We start from the raw sequence: 24,867 nt of genomic DNA on the forward strand, positions 1-24,867 counted from the left end.
TAAATAATAGCTAACAGATCACGTGATCTGACGTAGAACCTTAACTTTGTCACTATGATAAAGACGTTTACGTAATTTCACGTTAGCGCATCATTTTGCGTTAATTACAGAAGAAAAGGACGAGAATATGTAAAGCTTCAAATAATTTTTTCAAATTTAAGCGGTAGCAAAGGAATATAGGTGTAAGTTCAAGCCTGGATATTCTTGAAGAGAAGTACTAACCCTTCTAGAAGGAAAATTGTTGAATGTTTCATCAAAGCCCAAACTTCTTAGAAAAAGAACGAAAAAAGAAGTAGCAAAGGAAGAAAAATTCAAATATCCAGCTAAAATTTACAGAATGTGCCACTACTTTTAGTTTTTAATGATCAGAGAAGCGGTTGAAGCGAGAACCACAAGAAGTCTGTAGTCGGACGTTAGCCATTACTTTCAGTTTCCTTCTAAGATTAATAGCCATTTTATATGAAATTTTTCGCAGTAGAACTATAGATTTCTACCACTAACTGTTTAAACCTTTAGGTGAGTTCTCATCACCTCAAAGATAAAGAATAAAATGCAAAAGAAAACAAAAACAAGCAAAACAACACGTGACTTCAATCCACAATCCTAGAACGCGTGAGCATCTCATGCACCGACTTGGTCGATCGATAAATCAAGCCTGCGTCCTTCTTCCAAACAGAGATGATACCAGTTTCAATTTTGGAGGGTCTAATGCTTAAGCAAACTGTAGGTGATGTTGAACCACCGACATCTGCGAACATAGAGTTGAAATCTTGCTACTACGCTTTAGACACATTTAGAAAGGGAATTTGCACGGTGTCAAAACGCCCTGAAGCCTGGTGGAGTTGCGACAGAAGTAGGACCACTGCTAATTCCACTCAAACTACGGAACTAACGATGGTTCCACCTTGATCGCATTCGCTAGATCTATCGCACCACTTCGGGGGTGGCCGTCACAACTGCACAAGGCTTCAGTCTATTCTGACCTTACTACCGAAATGCTTAAGAGCGGGTGCAGCGCTCTGGGCAGAAGGTTGCGAACGCATGGTCAGTGTTTCGAAACTGCCCTAGACACAACCAAATCATTCACCATGCCGGGCTCGATAAGTTGCCACCAGTTTGGAGATAAAAGCAAGGGCCTGATACATTGGCTAACCCCTTGACTACTGTACCATCGGCGAGCGCACGGAGGCAGAGTAGCAATGCTCGCCTTCGCATAGGACGTAACGCGTTACGGTGGAAGAATAAGTTCGGCGGCGAAGGCGGTGCATGTTTCTCACAGGTATGCCTGTCGAAATTGACAGACAAGTTCAGAATTGACAGCGCTTTTGATATAAGTGGTATGAGTTACCACACTCTTCACACCACACATAAATGATAAGAAACGGCTCGATCTCTGCTTTCCCCTCAACAAAAATGTCCATGGAACTACGGATTTAAACGATCTGTAGTTTTAGAAGTAGAGGAGCGAAATGTTGTTACAGGCAGACACAGGCTATGCAAAGTTAAGTGAAGCGAGCCATATTTACCAATGGCTTTGAAAGTTTGTGAAATTTTACATTCAAGGCAACGCTCAGTACTTTACTTGTCCGACAAAGCAACATCTTGATCATGTATAACGAATAAAATGAAGGTACGCTTTTTTGATATTCTGTTTATTACTCTACTATTACCACTCTCAGTTGTCATCCGTAAAATTTATAATTTACCCATATGAATATGAATAATATCAATAATAATAAACACAATGTAATAATTAATAATGTACTAGTAATATTATAGTAACAATAGTTATATTTGTGGTTATATTTGTGGTAAGAATGGGAGCGTGGACAAAGCAAGAACATTTGCTGTGATATTTTTAAAAAAATCACTCTCCGGCTACAAAATACACTTACACACCTATAAGCGCCACATTTTTTAGTAATGAAGGGGGTATATTTATGATTATTACTGTTATCAAAACTAAGAAATAATATCCAACAAATTTGCGACCCTTCTTCTGCTTGCTCCTGGATGTGTTGTCGTGTGACTTCTAACAATAATTGAATCCATAACATAAGCGACGCCGTTGCTGAGAAGAATTTCGGATTCCTGAAATTACAGGAGAAATGTTTACCGCGAACGTTCACTGCACCTGCTCGTATACCTCCACTCTTGCTCCATCAATGAAGGTTTCTCCGTCGGTCTGCGTAGGTTTTAGTGCCTCTCCATTCAAATTCCCATAAGTTTGGATGCGAATTTCGCCGGAGTTACGACGTAGATTAAAGTTACACAATGGCTCTTGAACGAAAACGTTGGAGGATTGCTACTTCAACTCGGCTCACAGAGGACATCTCTTCGGACAACTAATGAAAGCATACCTTCCGTTCCTTACAAAACTCACCTTCAACTATATGTCTTCTCACAAAAGTCTCAGCCAGTTTTTCATTCGACGCCAATTTTTTGAAGTCGTTGTTCGAGAATGCGTCATCGGAGGGTATAAAAGCCGTGAGCGGTTTGTCATCAGTCATAGAGGCATTGAGCGAGCTTTCACGCCAAAGTCTGAATCCGTCCTTATAAACACGTGTTCGAATTCGCTGATGTAAAAACTTCACAAAGAAAAAGTTGAAAAGCATCAGCAGCACTTTGTCACCATAAAACATCTGGTCTTTTAATCCTGTGGACGGCACATCACATGCACCTCCTTATGCACTCGATGTAGAAGGGAATCTCTTTGACATGTGAAATAAAACGGTCAGACTAAAAGGTGAGGTCACAATACTGAGGGGTCCTGTTCTTTCCGGGGAATAGTTGCGCTCCTTTTCTTACGGAGTGAGTTCTTCTTTGAATGTTTTGAGGCTGAACTAACCAGTCAGTCAAAGGTGCTGAACATTCACTTCCAAAACAGCAGCGATGAAGACACCATCAAACAAATGCTTAGAAGAGTAGTTCTCCTCGAAGAAAGGAACAAGGTTCAGCAATTGAGGAAAGAGAAACAGATCTTTCAAGGTTCATTAGTGGAAATCGTGTGCAGTACGTTGGACACCTGTTTAAGCTCACCAATGCTGCTGCTGAATGCTTCAGGTTTGCAAATTACTTTCTTTTCCACATTTTTCCTCTTCTCTAAGTTTACTTCACTGGCAGGATAGTTGGGTAGATAACGAAAACATTGTGTTATTTCTCCTTAGAACGCCACATTATCTCTTTTCCTGTTGATGTTCTTCAGAACATGTTGATGGATGTCCTCAAAAGTTCAAAAGGGTCACGTGAATGGTAGACAGAACTTAATCCTCTAAGTTTTCGTTTGTTTGAGGTGTGTGCAAAGAACATTTTTTGTCAAGTTACAGTTGTTGACGATGAGATCACGTGAATTCGTGATAGCGCGAGGAATCGACTTTCGCACAATTTTAAAGCTCTACCTGTAAAACTTGCTCAAGTCGCTCCGCTTTGCAAGGAACGTTTCGAAGTTGTCACGGATGACTGGCAATGGCTGAAATACAAAAGTCACGTGAGAATACGCAAGAATTTTGCCAGTGCTATTGCAAAACCTCAGACAAACAAATTGTTTAATTTTGCAGAGGTGCGCACGAACAATATATGCATATGCACATGTGCCAATGTTTCATTTTCCGCTTAAAAAGTACATCCTTACTGTATTGTGGAAAGGAAAATGACTCTAATGTTGTTTTAAAAAGGTTAAATGTGCGTTAGACGGAAGTAGTTTCTGTACGTTGTAGTCGCTCAGTCGACCAGCTGTTAACATTTTGAAGTACAAGCACTTAATTAGGAACCGAGAACTAATAAGAATTTAGGTTCCCTGTCCCACCAAAGTGACTGTTATCTTGGCTATTATACTTTATCATTTCTAAAAGGCAGCATGTCCTGAAAGCTATCAGAAAGATGTCTGCAACTGTAGTTTACACGATTGTTTCTATGTTTACCTTGTCAATAAACTGAAGAATCGCTCGACAGCCTTTGATGCTTTCTTGTGTGATGCTCGAACATGCAATTTGTCCACGTTGACGTTGTTCTGGCTGCACTGAGATCCGCATCCAAACTGGAGACGTATGGCGAGAATATCCGGTGAACATCTAAGTTGTAGCAACTTTGATAACTTAGAAGCATTCTACTACAACCCATATTCGGATACATTACGAACTGTTCGCATCATTTGTTCGTGCTCAGACCCGCGTCGATTCTTTGCAACGAGGGGGAGTTAACCCCAACTGGGGACAGGGCTAAGTGAAAAAGTGTCTACCAACCAATGCGTGGCACGCTCATATGCTTGAACACAATCGTGTTGACCATATCCATAACAAACTAACTTCCACAGAATAATGGTATTCTCAAATTCTAAGAAAAGAAAAAAATTACTCAGTCATTCGTTTTGATTTTATGAAAATTTAGAATAGAAACACGCATGATAATCGTTGTAAAGATTTCCTGTTAGGTTGGGAGATTTGTAAATAGGTAACCAATACTAAAATTCGTGCTTAATCCGACTAATTCTTCATATATTTCATTTGCTCGTCGGCTCCTCACGTACAATTTGCCCCGTCAACTTCTGCAATTGTAACATCATCGTCTCGAATGCGTTTTCGGTGCAACTTAGTCGAGTCTCATCAAAATTCATGTCACATTTTGGTGGCGGTCAAACTCACCGACAATAAATAAGGAACATGTAGACACCACAACAATGCAAAAAGCAAGAACGTACCACGGAACCCGCCTCAGTGGTGAGCGTTGATGGCCGCTGAAAATCTTCCAAGACTTCTCCGACGACGATGTGGTTTTTAGCGAGCTCTTTGTTCAGCTGTGACTAGAATAAATCTCATCAAGATAGTGTATAACTCATACGAACCAATCACACAACAGCTTTCTTCGGAACTTCCACAAGTTACTTGGATTGAAAACAGTTAAAATCACAGTTTTTTAGAGTTGATCTTTGCGAAATAGGTGTTTTTATCTTAAATACAATATCATCATTCTGTCGTGAAAGATAGTAATACGTACAGTATCATTACCAGGCGGTACGAAAATTGTGACTGGTTCAGTGGAGTTCTTCACAACTTCTTCCATCACCTTGGCCAGTTCGTGGTTGTGTACCTCCAGATGTTCTCTCCATGACAGTACTTAAACATCTGAGTTGAAACGTAGTGGAGTTTTCTTAGTGTACATGTAATTCACTTCTGAGAACAATTGAAAACTTTTAGATTCTAGATGTATCCACTTCAGTATTCAGCATTTTGATTTGAGCATAAGGAATGCAGCGATTCTTTCCTCAAAGCTCTTATGCGCTGCGCTTTTGGGGGCTGAAGCGTTCGTTGCACAAAAACTCTCCTTTTCCGGGATGAGATGTTGCAACTTCCCGGCAAAGGTTGAGAAAAAAAACCACTGGTCACGCTGTACCGCTATCACAAAATTTTGCATCTTTTCAACGGTTTTTGTTGTGATTTCTCTTTTCTTTATACCGTTTGATACCGCAAAAGATAACCGGCAATAAATACTTGAAATATATTGCACTAAATAAGATATGTAACATACGAGTGTCATCTTTTTTGATAGATTTTCGAACATTTTTGTAAAATTCACTTCTCTCTCTCAATCCTTCCACTCTGTATCGCATACGAGACCCTCGCGCTTATCGAATGAAAGACGACTTTTTTGCTCAAAAACGTGGAGTTTTAAGCACGTTATTTAATTTCCACTTGAGTGGTTTTCCTTGTACTTCTACTTTGTTTTGCGTTTTCAAAAAGAAAATTCGAGATTTTCTCCTTGGTAGGACTATCAAAAATCTCGAATAGATTTGATTTAGATCCAAATGACAGAAAAATGAGTTCAATAGATTTCGTCGATGAAACTGAGATATTGGACGCTTCAACTGACTCAGAGGATGACGAGCCAGCAGCTGAAAAGCTATCCAAATCGTTTCTATGGAGGTCCCCTGAAATTGCATGAAACACAGCAGGGAAACAAACTGCACCCGTGCAATGTTTGCATCTTTGGTCGCTGTCCTGCCAATATGCCTTGAAGCCACGGCAATAAACCATTTTCATCAATTCGTTTTTCATAAATGTTAAGGAAAATTCGTTTCGAAACACTTACACTCGTCACTGAAGAGGATATCATCAATCTCGTGTACCACTCCATTCTTCGCAAATATCTCTTTACCAACGAGTCGCGCACGACCTATTTGGATTACACGCTCACCATTTTTAATCTGGAAATCATGTTGTGAGGAGCTGTTGTCCAGTTCAACTACCGCAGTTTGCTACTTTGCTCGTATTAAAAAAGAAGATTTTTGTTTGCAACATGTTTAATACAATTTTTTCCAGAGAGATTTTTGAGTGACATGTATTCTATTACGAATTCAAAGTCCTTCAGGAATTCCGTAATTATTATCCTTCTCATGACAGCCCGTTAAGAGAGGCGAGGACTGCTGCAAAAAAAAAAACTTGGATAACGTTTGATTGGCGGCTGTGTTATCCCGACAGCAGCCATCAAAGCGATGCGAGCCAAGTGCTGAACTGCCTCCAAGACTACTGTAATTGCTAGTGCTACGGTACTGCCTCGTCACGTCGCCATTGGTGTTGTGGCAAGGCGTTGCAGACGCGGAAAAAGTAAGGAATCATTGATAAAAGGGAAGTGATGACAACCTTTTCTGATTTTATTATTCCATTTACATTCTTACTGCACCAGGAAGGGGAAACCAAGCAGGAAAGGCCATCAAAAAAACTTGGCCGTATTTCACATGTGCATTTGTGCTTAAAAAATTCATACATAGATGACATTTAAGTGAGGTCACAGATCTCGCGCGCCTCATCCTTTCCTAGTTGATCAATCGATAATGTAGGAAAATGGGTCGCTTTGTGACGGAAAGGGCTGTATTGTTATAAATCAAATATTTATATACTCATACTCACTACTTACTCATATCATGTCCTCAATAAAAATTTGTTGTTGTTTCTGTGGACTGTATCCTTGTCCATCAGATATAATCACGCCGCCACGTTGAGCGAAAGGAGTCAGTAAATCTATATCCGAGATACATTCGCAATAAAAAATAACTGTATAGGTAGAAAAATGTGTCAACAATATTTAAAGAACGGAAAAAGTAGCAAAAAAACTCATTATTACTACTACTGTGTGAAATATAAATTCTGGTGCGTATGTCTAGCTGCAAAATACATCAGAATGCACTGCAATTTATAACACCCTGAAATTTAATCAGGAATCTTAACGGCTTCAAATTTCTAACCGTAACATCGTACTCTCACATCTGCAAGCCCTTTCACACATCTTCTTCGTGCATCGCCGCGAATAATTTCACTAGCCTTGGTGACAGCCCTTCCCTTAACTCTCGGCTCGCTTTTCGTTTATGGCGGCTATCGGGGAGAGAAGCTCCCGGCCTCCTTTGACTTTGAAAGTTTCTTTTGGGAATTTATCAGATTGAAGATGTACCTGAGCCCGAGAGTCAATTTCACCTCCTGCTAGGGAGCTCAGTCGACGGTGGAGCAGCTGTGACGAGCAGAATGAGCGTTTGACGATATGACTCCTCGCAAAATCTGCAATAATACATCGGAGACCTGCATACTATCATCACATCAGAACATATCCCTTTGTCTTACTACCAAAATTGCGATATGTAACAGTTTTCAGGTGCTGCGCATACGAATCTGACTGTCACTTGCTCGAAGTCCACCTGCCTGTATTCGACTGGACACAGTCAAGCTCTGAGCGTACTATTTACAGACGTGCCGGCTCTATAACTTGCTTGCTGCAATGCGGAAGTAATCAAGAATTGGAAAATGTGCTGACGCTCAACGCATCGCAAGAGCCCATGATCGGATAGGACAAGCGCTTAGAGAAAGAGAATGGAATCCGGGCTGCTAGGCATTATGGGGATCGCCGTCGAAGGAGAGCGGATTTTGCGCAAACTCTTGTTGTATGTCGAGAAGCTTTGACAGAGCTATATTCAAGGACGACAGCTATTGGCAAGGCAGTGAGCAGTTGCATGAGGCAACGCTACGAATTGGCCGATTGAAGCGAGTGAGTCACCAGCTATCGATAAAACAACTCTACAATAATTCAAAGAGAGACCTAGTGCAGTAACCGCGGTGATTCCTCACCAGAAATCGTTTTTTCCCCCATAACGTGCTTCATTTCCTCTATATCTTTAGAAATAGACATCGAGATTCGTCACTGAGACCCCACAAATTATAAAATACTGCAGTTTGAAAGAAACAGCGGATAAAAGCGTTCCCGACGGACGAAACTAGAGGTCTTTCCGGAAAGAAGGAAAAATATTACCCCTTTTGAAACGTTGTAGTTGTGTTGTATGTGGTTTTTTTTTTTGCAATCTTTTTCTCATGCTTTTTAAAGCATTGTGATTCTTAAGATTAACTATTCCCTGGATGGGTCGTTACTCTCTTTTCTTTTTTAATAATGGCAGTGCGTAAGAAAACAAAGGAGGGGTTGCCAAGCCGTGCCGTAAGATATCCGGCGTACCCTATTGAGGCTGCGATAAACGCTTGCGTTATGATGGCCGAGGTGCGCAGGAAAAATTTCGACCTTCAAATATTAGTTAAATTTGATATAGGTAATTTCTTCACCAGCGAAACAGTCTACTCCAAATATGGAGATATTCCGTAAGAGCAACGGAGGTCGGCTTTTTGCAAAAAAAAAAACCAAGGTTTTTTCCCCATTTTGACCTCCTGAAATCCACCTTCGATTCTCATAATTTGCAGATTCCGACATCGAATCTTAGACAGAAGAGAGAATTCTAAAAAGCATTCAGTTTCTGAACTGGAACGTCTAACACAGGTCGGTGATACAGATTCGTCACCAGAAGATGCATCCGCACTTTTTCGCTTTCTGGCAAGGAAATTCCGTGGTTACCGTGCAGATTCGGCTGTATAGGGACAAGTAGAACAGTGACCTGTATTTAATTTTTTTTCGCTTCTATTTGTAAGCATAAAGGATAAAGTAAAAGGTAAAGCGTACGGCGTGGATCAACCGCAGGGATGTGCATACGTTCAACTTCAATTCAGAATGGTTTGATTCCCTCCACTATGACTTGCGAAAGGTAGACAATGTATCATGTTACGCAATGTTTTCATCTTCCCGTACAAGTCTGGTACCAATTTATTGACCCCGGAGGGATGAAAGACTTGGGTGCCACAGGGATGGGGGGTTGAACCATCGATCGCGTACCCTCTCATTGGCCGACTGCTTTACTCCAGTTTGTGCGTATGTTGCTATATTTTGATCATATAAAGCCAATCAAATTAATTGTTTTTAGAATTTCAATTTTTTTCGCAGACACCCCTCAGAAATCACTATCACACATACTGCTGATAAATAGGCCTAAAATTACCTGAAGCACACCCTCTTCCTTCTCTGATGTCTTCAAAGAGAGATTTGGAAAGTGACGACAAGACTTTCCTTGAGGGTGCGAACACAGTGAAAGATTCATTTGATGAGAGCAAATCACGAAGATCCCCAGATATCACTGGAATTTCCCGCAGACTCAAGCAGAATTACATTGTTCAAAGAAACAACCGGAATCAAACCTGAAACAAACAAATCAAAGCGTGGATCGCTTTTCAATGCATCGACCACAGTCTCTGACGCTGGTGTTAAATCACCAGTCAGCACATGAACGACTCCATTTTGGGTGCGGACGCTGGTGGATTCTAGTGGAACACAGTTCACATAGCTTTTCTGAACCAACAAACACATCGGAAACCTTCACTAGTCAAGAAGAAAAAAATATCCATACGACTGGTCCAAAGGTCTCATCAGCTTGAGAGACAACGAGTTCACCACCGCTAACTGTCTTTAGCACCGTTCCATCAGTCCAATCATATGCACGGTACGTGCCTGGCACCACACGGTTCAGCACGTAAGATTTCGCGTCCGATACCTGAATGCGGTTAGCTTCGAAAAATTTCTAATCAAAGGCTTGATTTGATTTGATGTCTTTTCTTCTCAAAAAGAAAGAATGGAAATAAGAGAAGAGAAACAAATTTTTCTTAATGAAAAAACATAAGTTGATCCATTGTCAAATCGATAATCAGAAACAGCTAAACAGTAAGCTTGTTGAAAATAGAAACCAAGAATTAAATAAACTACAGACTCTAAAAAATTTGCAATAGTTTTCGAAGATCTAACCACTCCTCTCATCCGTTCGCTTGTAAACTTCATGTAGACTTTAAACTATTACTTAACGGCGTAGAACATTTTTTCGATCTTCAATACTTTCTTTTTATTTCAACTTCCGGAACATAATTGAACAATGCATTTTACTCACTTTACTAGCTCCCATTAGTTTTTCTATCAGGATAAACATGAAAAAGGGCTAAATATTTGGTGACTACATATGCCATAGTATTTTAACAATTCTTTACGCCCTAGCTTTGCTTTGCATTTTCATAGCAACACTCCTATAACTGTAAAGAGTTGCTTCGTGAGGTAAACTGATCACTTTGGCTTGTTTTGAATTTGCAGAGGCTGCTTCGAATAGTCGTTGAGCTACTTGCAAACAACATACGTACCGAACTCTGCCTACTCTACCGATGCAGACCCCACATTGGAAACACGTTATATTTGAAAACCCAACCCTTTTACCTATACAATTTGCCAGTTCCTCTATGACACGTTAAAGAGCCAAGCTCCGCTCTTCTTCTTAATGGTTTTTTGTTCCGTTTCTTTTTTTCTTCGTGTTTTCGTCGGATTTTGCATCTTGTCGCTTCTTTACAGTTTTGAGATACTTCAATATAAAGTATAAATACAATTTTACATGTGTGGACCTATAAAAACACACAAACTTACTTACAAAGTGTAAACAGTGTAAACTTACAAAGGTGTAACTACATCATTTTCATCTTCACTTTAACACGACTCTAACAGAATAGCAGTGAGAAAATGTCTAACATACGTTGCTTTCACTTCCCGGGCTGACGAATACGGTTATACTATTCTTCTCTAGTTCTTTTTCTATCTTCACCCCTTTCGCGAGTGTCCACAGCGAAGAATTGAGGTTTTGAAGTGCATCTTCCAGAGTTATCGGCGAAGACTCTGAAATTGTCTTTGATTACGCACATTCAGCGTGCGACTGCTAAGATTTTAGCAGAAACAGTTTGTAGCTATTCTAAGAAGTGATGTATGCTCTTTTTTGAAAATAAACGAAAGTTTTAACTGAGAGCTCAAAAGCAACCACATGGAACAACAAAACTGCGTGTAGCCTTCTCTAGAACAAATTGAAAGGCACTATTTTCCTTCCAACCAAATTATTTTCTACTATCAGTAATTCAGAGGCTACTCATAGATTTTGGTTGTTCTTATTTGAAACGGATGCAGTAACAAATCTGGCTAACATGTATCTCAGATTTCATACAAATCTCTTCTTCATGATACTGAATTTTTAGTTTTCCGATTTCTCTTCTCTTGATCTTTCTGTATGTCTTCACTTCAATTCTGAATTTGAGTGTCTGCATACTCCTACAGTCCTCCTACGATTTCCAACTGCAAATTGATTTTTGACAATGTTCATAAGACCTTCATAGAACAAGGAATGAGTCTGAAGGGTTTTTTCGCCAGGAGTTCTCTCTGTATCTCTAACAATATTTCTTCATGTTTTTCTTATTATAAATAAAGGCAAATGATTTCATAGTTTTCTTTCTAACTGTGTCTGTTCTACATTTGGAGAATACTCAAACTTCAGCTTCTCTCTCTGGACCAATGCTGCCAGTTCTGCTCTTTTCGTTCATATGAGATCAGCACCAAATGTGTCCAGGTGGGTCAACGCTGTTCAGCTGCCCCTCGCCGATCAAACGCGTCGGGCTAATCCAACCGAACACGTCCAAATATGACACCTTTTATATCGACCAAGATTATAAATCTGGAAAACAAAATGTGTAACTGGGGTTTTCGTTCGATGTTGAGTTTGAATTGTTCATCTGACAAATGAATTATTCCTTGTTAAAATTAGGGGTTTTGTGACACGAAATTCGTTTCAACCAAATTTCGTGCATAGAGGACAAGAAGGCAACTTTTTCTACTGACTTTTACAATTTTGGCGTTGCTATGCAAAATTTATTCGATAGGATCTACAATAAGTCGTCTATGCAAGTTAGCAACAAGCTGTCGTTTACTTAAAAACAGGCAGAAAATTCTGGGTGTTGTGTTCTTTCCAGTGATAGGTGGACTTGAGCGCACAGTTCTCGAGAATGGCAGCGAATGCGCGAAACACCATAAACAAAAAATCAGAGCACTCGAAAGCAACAATTTAAGCCCGAAGACGCGACTCATTCCACCGAGTGGTAAAATTCGCTTCGCTTGCTTTCACTTTGTTATTCGTAAAGGTGTAAAGAATTGCCTCGTCGGATAAACCGAGATCTCTGGTGTTATTGAAGTCGCTGATTGCTAGGTTAGCAGGGAGTGTTTCGTGTTGTTCCTTTTCAAAAACCACGTCCCGTCTGCTAGCTATTAGTGAAAGGAACGTGGAATTTCTGCGCACTTGCTTTCTAACAAAAAGTAGAAGTGAGGTGGGTGTTGACTGATTCATTGGACAGCACTTCCTTCCTCCTCATTTTCAACATACAAGGGGATTTCAAAAACAGAAACATAGCCTATGTCTTATGTCTGTAGCTTACGGTATATCATTAATGGGAGGACTGAGTAGTCTACTGTTAACTATGTACATCATCACATTTGTGCTCCATCTGTGTCCTAATAGGGAAACAGAAATCTGTGAATTATGGATGAGGGATTGAACGACAAGATTCCACCCCATAATTCCAAAAACAGAAATATTTCTGTTTTCCCTCACTGTATAGAAAGAAGAATATGTCTAATATAAAGAATTAATGTTTTATTTGAACAAAGGAAACGAACCGATTGGACACCCATGTCTGAATATATCCTTCGTTTCGTAGCCCTCACAGCACTCCTCAACTCGAGTGGTCTCAATAGTCGCCTGAATCGTGCAATATGTGCGAGAGTTCCCACTGTTTCCAATGTATAATGCTTGCCTTCGAGTCAGTTCTTCTGTCAACACATTTGTTCGCGTCGCGGAATCGTTCGCACCTTTTCTCTGATCTTAACGAGCTTCCATCTGCCGGCCATTTCTTTGTGCTTTCTCTAGTGCAGATGTGAGGTCTGCAATATCGTTGAGTTCATTTTAAGACTAGATTTTCCAGGAATCTATTGACGAACCCTTCAAGATGTGTCATCTGAATGATACCACTGCCAATAGTGTCGAAAATGTTGAAAATTTGATCGGCGACCTTCTCCTTAGATTCTTTCCCCGCTTTCTCAACAGTCGGAACAAGTCTTCCTCTTCCTTTAAGAGGACTTGACCCATCGTCCGACGCAACCTGTAAAAGAAAATGTTTAATCGTAAGTGAGTGTGCTCGGCGTCGTCTGGAAGAAAAAACACAGGATCACGGTCATCAAATATGGCCTTGTCCTATTTAACATCTACGATCATTAAATGTATGATGTACAAACGTTGCAGGTGCATAAAAACAAAAAAAGAAGAAATCGTTGTTGGATTTTGAATTGATAATTGATTGAATTGAAAGATACGGAAATAGGAATACCAAGAATAGTACATAGCTGATGAGAGAACGCAGGCAGAATCTGAAAAACTTCAAAAGTGTGAGTGACTAAACCTCTAGCCTATCCAGCCTCTTGACTCCCAAACATGACCTTGGAGGACCCTAATTCACTGAGAGAATCAAAAAAGTTAGCATACAAATTTATGTCTTCACAGAATTTTCTCTCATCTACGACACTTAAAATTGAGACCATGTCCTCGGGCGAAAATCATTTCAAAAGTTGCTTATTATTATTTTGTTTCTTCGAAAATTAAATTATAAATTTAATCAATTTATAAAAAAAATTAATCTATAAATTTAAATTATAGAAAAATAGAGTGAAGACTCCGACAGGTTCAGATGTAATTTGGAAACATTCTCAACGTGAATCCGTTTGCAGCTACTTGCTGCATCGATAGAGCTGTTTCATGCTCGCTACATTCCACATTTGTTAAGTTCAGTTCAGTAAGTGGATTAAGAGTTTGTGCTTAAAACGAATGTTAGTTCCAATACAAAAAGTATATAAGTATGTCATAAGTAGGCGACTTACATGTCCGGTCCTTTCACTGAGGAGGTTGAACAAATTTCCAAACAGGGAAGATGTCTGAACATAGTCTTAGTGGTAGCAGAACAGTTTTTTCTATTAATTTTGAACAGAATTTTAAGACTCCTTCAATCTTACGTATTGGAGGACTCACAAGATCGGAGAATCGTCCAAATGACCTCGCCGCCTCTTGCGCTGAGCTGTCCGAATGGTATGCGCGTTGCTGCACTCTCTGGAAATTGATCCACATTTGATCTCAATCGCAGAGTAGAGAGATTAAGGGATTAAGTAAAACACTGACCTCAGCAGAGTCGTGCGATCCCTCCGCAGTCCTTATCAAAGGCACATCATCATAGTAGTCAGAGAACAAGGAACAAATGGAGCATTTAGCTCTTGCACTTCCCGTCAGCAATAAGCACAGCAATAAATGGGGTAAAAACATCTGCACTGATTTAGATATCTGCAAAACTTATCTCAAGACAAGAAATGAGCTTATAGCTCGATATCGAAGCAGTGGATGTAGCCCCAAAAGGTTCACCAGATTCACACATTTTGGTTTATTCAAGTGATCTATGGTGACGTTTTTCTTTCTCTTGTTCAGTCTAGGAATGCGCAATCGAAATACCACATTTTCCGTTAATGCTCCTAAGAAGGAAATAGAGGCACTTAAATAAAGATTTCTGATCAGAGCATCAACATCCTATTTGAAACCTCCTTAAAGGCATCACCCCACGAATCTGAGGTGGTGCAGATTTCAGGTGGAGTATTCGTATACGGGATGGGAGACTATGAAGAGGGGGGTGTTTTTGTCCATTTCTTCCTAATTGCCGTAAAAAAACGGCCCGGAAGATGCGGCGCCGCACAAGGTCAGTCGAACTCCTTGTGGCGGAACTCCTAGAGAAGACGTAGAGTGTGTGTTGTAGAGTACATGGCCGGCTGGCATGGCTCTGCCGCCACTCCTCCCTAATCGTCGTATAAAAGGCGTTGAAAGCGCTGTTCTGTCCTACGAGGTAAGTTGGAACGCACGACCCCTTTGAGCGCGCCGCGTTCATATGCGAGCGATCGAAGATCAGTGATGCCTCCTCGCCAGCCTATTCCGGTAAAACCAATGAATAGGCTACTGAGAGAACCGGAGCGTGCATAAGGATGGCCTACCTCCTACCTCGTAGAAAGTAAGACAGTTCTTACCTCATTTTTCAGGACGATGAAGGGGAATTAAGCGGGGCCATGATTATACTGATCTAAACCCCAAACTCTACATTTGCCCACAGAGACCCTAACACCACCAGTTTCATGATACACTGTCCTTAATTTACGTGATTACCATATTCTTCGTATAGTGCATATATATTGTTGTGGAACTAAAACAACACCTACACGTTTCTGACAACCAATGAAAAATGAAATTCATGTGGGAGTCTAGAAAATTCACAGAAAAGATCTAGTGCAACACTAAATCGATAAGGATAATGAATTCGCTGAAGGCTTTTCTTTCAACAAAATTTATACTGAATATTACTTCAGGAGCCCAGAAATCAAAGTTTGGGTTGCAGTGAGTGTTTTAAAGAGAAGTTCTTGCTTATTTTGGTGTGCTTTGACCGAATACGGTGCATGTCTGTTGCTCCAGCAACTGATTTACGCAATGTGAATTTCGGGAACTGAGAAGTGGAGGTGCAAAATCAGTTTGGCGTTGGCGCGATAACTATGGCTAAAGTAAGTGGCGCATACAGCCATGCACGGTCAGAGCTAAAACTTTGAAAAACTACCGAGTGGAAGCCAGGGAAAAGGGTACAAAACTAGAGCATGTTCTTCATACGTACCGCACTGAAGAACAGCAAGAAAAATCGATAATTTAGAGGAGTATAAGGTAAGGTTTCAACTCTTAATCAGAGGCTTTATTAACGAAAAAAACACAAAGAGGCGAGTGTGGCGCTGAGTTGACCCACATGGGCGATATGGAGATGCGTGATCCGACCTACGAAGCACATAGCGAACGACCTCGACACTCCCCTCCAAACGCTGAAATCGGGGTCAGAGCACGTTGACCACACTGTGATTCCCTAAAATCCTAACAGTTACGAAAACTACTGTGTACGAACTTATTCCATTCAGCCACTTTACATCCAGGCGGATTGATGATATAGAGTTCAGTCAAAACCAATTTTAATTACAAAATCGACGATGTGCCACAGCATTCTCCGAATCTGACGCTCTGATCAAAGCCTCTGTAAACATTGCCTGCTGGGAAAAAGTAAGCTTTTAGCGGGGGCACCGATTGATTTCACTATAAACGACTCCTCGGTAAGTATGGAAACAAGAACGGACTTAAAAGTTTCCGTTAGTAAACTAATTTCGTTAAGTGAACATTTTACTCTTCCCTATTCAGCCAATTGTAGTTTCTAAAGCTGTAATTGTAGTTTTCTTCTTCTTAATGAATTCGAACATGCCCTCACACAACAGTAGCGTTTCCCCAGTAATCTATGCCCCGGACACTGTATCTGCTCACAGAGGTCCCCACATGTCAGTTTTATGATACGCTGTTTTTAAGAGGCGAACAATGGTGAAAGTAGAAAGTGCTGTTTTTGTCGACTTCGCATTCCGTAGTTTAAAACTGGAATCAAATTATGTGACTTAAAAAATTGTCACTATTGGCTGGTTTTGTAGAGCAGTAAGAGGCCTTTCAGACCGCATACATGTCCTGGTCAAGTATGCAAAACAAGCGACCCTATATTCAATGTGCGATGGAATTTTCGGCGTTGAGTTCTCTATTGCGATAAACAGAGCTTCGAACGCAGCTTGTACATCACGGCAAAAGTTTGAAAATAGTTCAAAAAATCGAGAATAAGGTGGATCAGGAACATGAGAATGCAAAAGCGACCCGACCATGCAACTTTTTGTCGGTATCAGTGATGAAGTCACATATTTTCCTTTCACCACTGCTCAGGATTTTGTGAGATTTTGTTTCGCACGATAGAGTTACTAGGGCTTCGCTTCTGATTCATCTGATTTCTGAATAGAGGTTTTTGAGCTTTTCTGGTGTGGTACATACATTCATGCACGTTACCTCCTCACCCATACGTTTTACATGCATAGATTCTAACTTACAACGAAACCTTCGTTATACCCTGACTTCACTTTCAAAAAAGCTTTTGCATTACCAGCTACTTAGAGAACATCTGAAAGGTCGAGAGTGGTTGATATGGATAATCCTAGATGTTTCCGAAAAGTCTCAAAGAGAATAAGAGAACAAACGTGGATGAGGAAGTCCTTATGTAGTTTGGAAACAAATAGCTAACATGGTAGTGCAACATGTGCGGAAAAGTGCAGAATCACTGTCTCAACAAGGCAGAGACGACACATTTTTTGAGGAGGCTTAGCAGCTATTAGGTTGCTTCCTTGTTTTCTTCTACACACGCACACCTTCTACAATTTTGGTTTCTTAATCACGCATTGATTAACATCCGTCTATGTATTCACTATGAGTGTCTATCACAGTGTTACTTCTGGGAGTGCCCTGCGACCAGAAGTTGGAGGACTGCGACTCAAAGGACAACACAGCAGCGGATTTGAAGTCAGTTGAATAGTTGAACAATTTTTGCTTTAAGGAATGTTTAAGGTCCCAAGTGTTTAAGGAGCAATTGATACCCTGATTGGTCGAATTTTGGGGAATATGGTGGATGTGGACCGTTTCCCAACATAGGTCCCAAGTTGGTGGGAAGAGGCTGAGCCAACATGTATTCGCGCACTGTCATGGAGAAGGTGCACGGTGACACGTCCCGGTCACTTTTCTCAGGATGCAGCTGGCAACTTCCGGGAACGCCGCATGTCGACTATCTAGTCGTTAACACCTGTTTCCACTACATTCTGACAGAAACAGCAGAGGGCAACCATTCGCTGGTGCTGATTCGGTTGCGACTGCCGTGACGGCTGACCGCCTTCGAAGACCAGTAGGCACCCCAGCTGATCGGGAAGGCAAAGCAGCAATGACTGACGTATGCTCACTCGACATGAACGTTTAATCTCTTTCAGCGAGGGAGTGGTACCCATCTCGACCGAACTTCCCGACACCCTAGAGCGTGTCGGTGAACCTCGATGATGCCCGTAGCAAAAACCAGTTGTGTAGCCATCGTCCTCCTCGTGGCATTCGGGAATCGGTCCAAGAAACTGCACAAATCGTTGTCGATGTTAGTGCGCGGATGTTCTGTGTGTGGCGAGTCGGTAAAGGAGCAGTTTCTTTCACCAATGTCCACGGTAGCTTGGTAGTGGTCCCGTCACTCAACACCTCGTTGATGTTGACGGTCGCCTTATGTCGCGTATGACGTGACTTCCGCCGAAGAAGATCACTCGGAGATGACGTCGATCTACTCGTATTACAACGGTGGGACAACAGAGACATGGAGTTCTTATATACTTCTCGTTAGGAATCTTCTAGAACAATCAGGTTCTTCCTTGTGCACACAGCAAAAAAAGGCATGTCCTTGCTTCGAAACGCCTGTTATTTTCAAAACTTGAAAGAATAAGTAGCCAGCCTAGTGTTTCAGGTCCTATAGTAATTTCCGTCAGTACAAACAATCTTCATTGTTTAATAGAGTTGAAAATTAAAAAATATTGGTGTACCAAAATGAAGCCCCATGAAGTTTTGAAGGAAAAAAACACATATCCTGCTAAGTAGGCCAGTCAACATACAAGGATTACTTGAGAAATGAAGCAATGATACAGTTTTACGAAAGATTTCTTAGTTTTTCTTGAGTTCCCCAATTTACCTTTGTAAATAGAAGTTATGTTACGGTAGTTATGCCATACCATAACTTAGTTATACCTATGGTCGTTAGTTTGAAAAAGTCACTATCTGCAAATAGAGAAGGTCGATGCATCTATTTTTTCGACTGGCACGTGGAGATCTATCACCGTGAATAGCGCGCCTGGGTGTTGAGAAAAGGACAATCATGACTTCACACATACGACAACAACTGGACTTCCTAGATCAAGCATTTTGGGTAGCAGTTAACAAAAACCAAAGACTTTTTGAAATTGAAAAAAAAACGAAGAGAGTACGTTATTGTTGTTATTCAACCACTCGGCGTACTCAGTGCTGAAAGAAATCATTTTTTGTACCACAGTATTGACAGTATTGTTCTGAAAACGACAGTATTGTTCTGAAATATACTTCTTTTGAGAAAAAAAAAACAAACCAAAACCAAGCAGTACGCAGAAACTCCACATTCCGGTATGACCGCTCCTAACAGTGCATACGTTTAGCATGAGCGCTAAGAAATTAGTGCTAAGAAATAAATGGAAAAGGTGGGGCTCCTGTCACAACTACTCAAATTCGTTCCCTTCCGTGAAGAAGAAATACATCAACCAAAAAACATTTTGATCAGCAGAAAAAAATTCGGATTAAATCTGTCTTTTTGGTTTCACCAACTCGTCAAACCTCAATTCAGAACTATTGAGGTCAACGGGTGCGTGTGCAGCATAAACAGTGACAAAAACCAAGAACTTTTCAACAGATTTTTGTTTGATCTTTTTGTGAATCAATATTGCTCATACGGTGTGTGACTGGTACGTAAACTACACAAAGCGAGCAATGTCCTTGAACGGGGACGGGATTATGTTCTGCTCGCAAAAACTGAACGAACTTAACGTTTTTGTTCAACGCAATGTCCTCACTGCTATAGCGGGCGGTGATTGTCTGAGGCGACGGAAGGTGGATGGACGAAAACTTCTCCTGTAAATCTAATGCTCTACTTGCAGCACACATCTAATAGTACGTTATCGGTTTAACAGAGTAGGATGGTTCTGTAAGCGAGACCACTCTTAAAATAATAGTAGATCAGGAAAAACTTGATAATCTTATTAAGTTTGAAAGGACTGCATTCATTTCAACATGGAATCTCACTACAACAACCACATTATATTATGTCTCTCATCCTCCCATCTTGGGCTGAGATTTCAGGTCGTCTTAGGAAATATTTCTCGGGACTAAACCTGATGAAGTGAAATTGCGAGGAAAAATAAATTAAAAAATAGAAATAAAAAATAGCAACTTCGATATTCCTCTCGTGGATGCTCCGATTATACATTCACAGAAGAAACTTCGTCCTTTCCATGCATGTAGAAACGTATGATAAACGAATGCATTAACCGCCACATACGCCAGACAACGACAGGCAAATAAGAGCATCGCTTTAGGAATTACACGGGGATGGTGCAACACTCGCTGTTCTGCGAGGCTGGTAATGTACCTAATTGTGCTGCACATTTATTCCTTAGGAACGACATCACCCAATCCTCAAACTCGAGTAGTACGGGGGAGTATGAAAAAGCGTAATTTTGTATTTCATCTGATGCAGTGTTTCAGATGTACCAACACACATCAATCCTAAAGATAAAGAGTAGTGTGATTGGTCTTGATCAATCCATTAGTATCAATACAAAGAGGATTATTGGTTTCTTTTTGTCGATCTCGAAGATCATGGGGCTGGTTTTATTTTTTGGCAGGTAGAGGATTGTTGGTCCTAATCAATCTCATTGGATTGATCAAGACCGGTCAAGTCAAGTAGCGTTTTCGGTTTTCGTTGTCGTTGTTCTTTCCAACAAATCTGATATCAATTCAGGAAGGAATGAACGTCTTGGTTGGCTTTGGGCAACTGAGAACCATCCACAGCGCAACACCTACCACCGCATTGCACTTGCACATCACTTCAGCTGCCTGCCAAAAGATAAAATCAGCCCCATGACCTCTGAGATCGAAAAAGAGGAACCAATAATCCTCTTTGCAATTTCCAATCAAGACTCTTGTTTCTGATCAACCATGCATCGAAGAAACGCTAATAAAACGTCTAAAATGCTTTCTGCCAGCAGAAGACCACAGTTAGAAAGATTCCATGCCACAGAAAGCAACTATTTCCGCGTTTTTCCCCTTCTTCGAGTAATGCTATTTATGGCGACACCAGAAGCAAACAATTTGAAACAAACGGTTTGTAAATTTAATCTATTCTAGACCTCCGACAGAACAAGTTCATCACGGCTTCTTAGTGGTGATATAATATAGAAATCAAGCCTGGAGTAAATATCTCTGATCGCGGTGGATTAAATAGTAAACGAGAAAAGGATTCGCACATAAGATGTTGATAAAAGTAAATTCTACCGGTTCTGAGTAACGCTCAAGGCTTCTTTCCCCAAAATGAGCTAATGTAGCAGAATGCGTACGATTTCCTGTAGAAACTTTGCAGAGCTATTAGGAACACTTTTTAAAATTTTCTTGAACGGACTGGGAACACCTCCGACGGCTTCTCGGCCATTCCGTAGAATCTCTAATTTATAAGTGAATTTAAGATTTTCTGCAAGGTCATATCTAGTAGCTGATGATAATCCAGTTGCAGATCAGATAGGTCAATTTTTAGCTTTTCCTGGGTAGCCACTCTTTGAAATGGTTCCATCCGAAGATTAGGGTCTGTTTTGACATTTTTAGCAAGTACGACAAGCATCCTGCTTTTAATAAGGTCATTGTGACAGATCCCTTGACTGTCTCCTTGTCGTTGCCCTTGCCATGCATTGCAATCATGTCCGCTGTGCCCAACTACTTGAGAGCCTTCTCCCACGCTTTTGTCAATATCATGGGTATCTTGCGATGAGAGTATAGTCTGCGCCGTTGAGACCTGAGTGGATTTTGTGAGCGCGATTCTTCAAGTTATCAGTATAGATGTCGATACAATACGATATATTAGGTTAAAAACAACAAAAATCGCTTTATGCGTGAACGTCCAGCAGGAAGCACGATTACGGTAAATAAATCAGCCATAAATTGAACTAGAGTTACAGCACTTATTAGTAAAGAGAAGGTTAGAGAAGGTTACAATGAGTGTTGTTTTAGAAAAAATGGTAAATGACCTGAAAATGCAGCTGCATGCTGCCCTGACAAATGACATCGTTCATGCGGGGATGAGAGATTTGATGCATAAAAAAGGGACTTGTGCTGACAAAAATAAAAGGGCAATATATTCTATTTGAATTATTTCTATGATATGTATGAGTTCTGGGCGGTTGACGGTACTTGGTGAGGGATAAGAGATACTCTGCTTTGCTTAGCGCATCTCTACTGAATACCTCCTCACAGCCGATATTGTCTTTCGGCGTACCGCACAGATAACAAATCCTCACGATGCAGTAGTTCGTCTACTCTGATTCATGCTGGAGATCTCGGGAAGAGTCCATTTTTTTTGCACTTGCCGAGGTTAGAACTGTAGGTTAGACCGTGGGATGCAGCCAGTATCAACAAGCGTAGACGATAGGTTGCAACCTCACGCTGCCTGAAGCAAATATTGCTACATCGGGGTACTCGAGATGGCCCACTGGACGCTCTTATAATGCTGGAACGATATCTCGGGATGAGGACACGACTCAGTTGCTTTTCATTGATGTCACGGACGGAAAATTTGAACAAAAAGGGTCGACGCAACAGCCCTTTACTCTAGTAGTAACACGAAAACAGTCTCGATGAGGAAAGTCAACCATGGCTTCGAAATAACAAAATTCAACTGCAAAGAATTCGTAGCGCAACACCTCGACCACTCTCCTGAACAAGTGACTACCTTGTCAATCAGAAAAATAAGAAGACGAAAGTTGAGTTATTTGTCACGGATGCTTTTTTTGCCATTTTCGATAGACTCCCCAATGATAATCTATCTCTTATTCTTGCGTGTTAGATGCATGAATTACATTCTTCGGTACTCCTTCGATTTCGTGACAAATAACTCCTTGTTGTGAAGGGAAATTATGATAGCGTGTCTTCGTGAACGAGTCAGATGTCCTTTCGTCGATCAGTACTGAACGGAGGATCATTGCTCTCAAGAATGCCAAGACAGGGAAGAGATTTAGTTATTTCGGCGTCTTTGATGGCAGTTAGCAATTCACCAAAAATTATGAAAATAGTCAAGAAAATAGAACACATTTTGGAATTGATTGGTGGACCTCAATGGTTGATAGCCAGCGTTCGCGAGAGTTGTCGACGTTGGGAATTATTATAAAACCAGTCTGAATGTCCGGCTAAAGCCGGACTTCAGACTTTCGGTGATTTTAGCTTCGATCCCCTTCACTGATCAATGAAAGTTAATAGTAGTGGTGTTTTCTGTAAAAATAGATTTGTGTTTTTTTAACAACGCTTTCCTTCCCTTCTTTATATTATAAATCTTAATCTTTATATTAGGCGAAAGATTACGGAGTTTTCCTTCTAAACGCGTTAATTCTACATTTGGAGAATATTCGACCATCAGCTACAAACACTCCTTCGATGCCAGAATAATATAGATACAATTTGAAAGCATTACTCGAAGTATGGGTATTCCTCCTGATTTCTCCCAATAGTTGATGTTTTAACATTAAATGACGTGAAAGACATTATCCTACTGATAAAGATAACGTTCCACGTCAGATCACATAAACATCTTGCTACTATTCAAGTAGCCATTTGCATGTGTGTTTCTACTTTCTGAGAACGGCATGCTACAAACTTGAGGCGAAAGAAGAAGGAAATAGGCACACGGAGTAGTCATAAAGGTGAAGAGCAAAGCGCCAAGTGGTTACGGCTATGAAACGGCTGCAACCATTTACCTTTTGCGTCATGCACACTAATTTATTGCGCTCCAATGACCGGATCCACTAACGCCAGTGGATCCGTCGCACCCCATATTATAGCAATCTGGCGCCGTTGGACCCGTCGCACCCCATATTATAGCAATCTGGCGCCGTTGGACCCGTCGCACCCCATATTATAGCAATCTGGCGCCGTTGGACCCGTCGCACCCTCTTCTATAGGTATCTGGCGCCAGCGCACCAATCCGACGCCGGTGGATCCGTCGCACCCCATATTATAGTAATCTTGCGCCGTTGGACCTGTCGCACCCCATATTATAGCAATCTTGCGCCGTTGGACCCGTCGCACCCTCTTCTATAGGTATCTGGCGCCGGCACACCAATCCGACACCGGTGGATCCGTCGCACCCCCTTCTATAGGTATCTGGCGCCGGTGAACCCGTCGCACCCACTTCCATAGGTATCTGACCCCAGCGCACCAATCCGACGCCGGGTGGACCTGTCGCACCCCCTTTTTCGAATTTCGTGACACACAGACAAAAACACACACACACACGCACGCACGCGCGCACACACACACACACACACGCGCGCGCACACACACACACACACACACACACACACACACGCACACACACACACACACACGCACACACACACACACACACACACACACACGGACTAAGCTCGTTATTATATATCATGATCATGTCCTGAAATCAGATGGACCACCTATTGGTTTTTCTGATTAGGCATACTTGAAAGCGATAAAAGAGCGTGATGTGGATCATGACTTGTGCAGTAACTTGTAGAGAGGTGCTTAAAGGCATCACCCCACGAATCTGAGGTGGTACGGATTTCAGGTAGAGTATTCGTATACGGGATCGTAGATTACAGAGAGGTGGGTGATTCCGTCCATTTCTCGCTAATTGGCGTAAAAAAACGGCCTGGAAGATGCGGCGTGTGCACACGGCTGGCGCGCTCCAATCGAGCTCGTAGAAAATAGCGCGCCGGAACGCTCGAAGCCGTATCTTCCGGGCCGTTTTTTACGGCAATTAGGAAGAAATGATCGGAATCACCTTCCTCTCCATAATCTACGATCCCGTATAGGAATACTCCACCTGAAATCCGTACCACCTCAGATTCGTG

At 41.2% G+C, this 24,867-nt stretch overlaps 1 protein-coding gene across 3 annotated transcripts; it reads right to left on the bottom strand.

The window, feature by feature from the left end:
• Positions 1 to 1,962: 1,962 nt before the first annotated feature.
• Positions 1,963 to 18,520, bottom strand: RB195_018149 (uncharacterized protein; the record flags this gene model as incomplete). Of its 3 annotated transcripts, none has more annotated exons than XM_064185459.1 (22): positions 1,963 to 2,091; positions 2,147 to 2,280; positions 2,384 to 2,541; positions 3,399 to 3,469; positions 3,921 to 4,070; positions 4,697 to 4,792; positions 4,993 to 5,111; positions 6,085 to 6,199; positions 7,441 to 7,544; positions 9,356 to 9,490; positions 9,552 to 9,702; positions 9,761 to 9,904; positions 10,919 to 11,058; positions 12,877 to 12,958; positions 13,014 to 13,140; positions 13,198 to 13,358; positions 14,131 to 14,184; positions 14,279 to 14,356; positions 14,426 to 14,584; positions 14,663 to 14,769; positions 17,973 to 18,288; positions 18,365 to 18,520. In XM_064185459.1, the coding sequence occupies 22 exons, from the start codon at positions 18,518 to 18,520 to the stop codon at positions 1,963 to 1,965; spliced, it is 2,886 nt and encodes a 961-aa protein (XP_064041339.1). The 3 variants fall into 3 exon arrangements, with proteins under 3 accessions (XP_064041339.1, XP_064041340.1, XP_064041341.1); XM_064185460.1 differs by having other exon boundaries at positions 4,697 to 4,798; XM_064185458.1 differs by lacking the exons at positions 14,663 to 14,769; positions 17,973 to 18,288; positions 18,365 to 18,520 and having other exon boundaries at positions 14,426 to 14,566.
• Positions 18,521 to 24,867: the final 6,347 nt, after the last annotated feature.

The sequence above is a fragment of the Necator americanus genome, chromosome II (genome assembly GCF_031761385.1).
Source record: "Necator americanus strain Aroian chromosome II, whole genome shotgun sequence".
Taxonomy (NCBI): domain Eukaryota; kingdom Metazoa; phylum Nematoda; class Chromadorea; order Rhabditida; family Ancylostomatidae; genus Necator; species Necator americanus.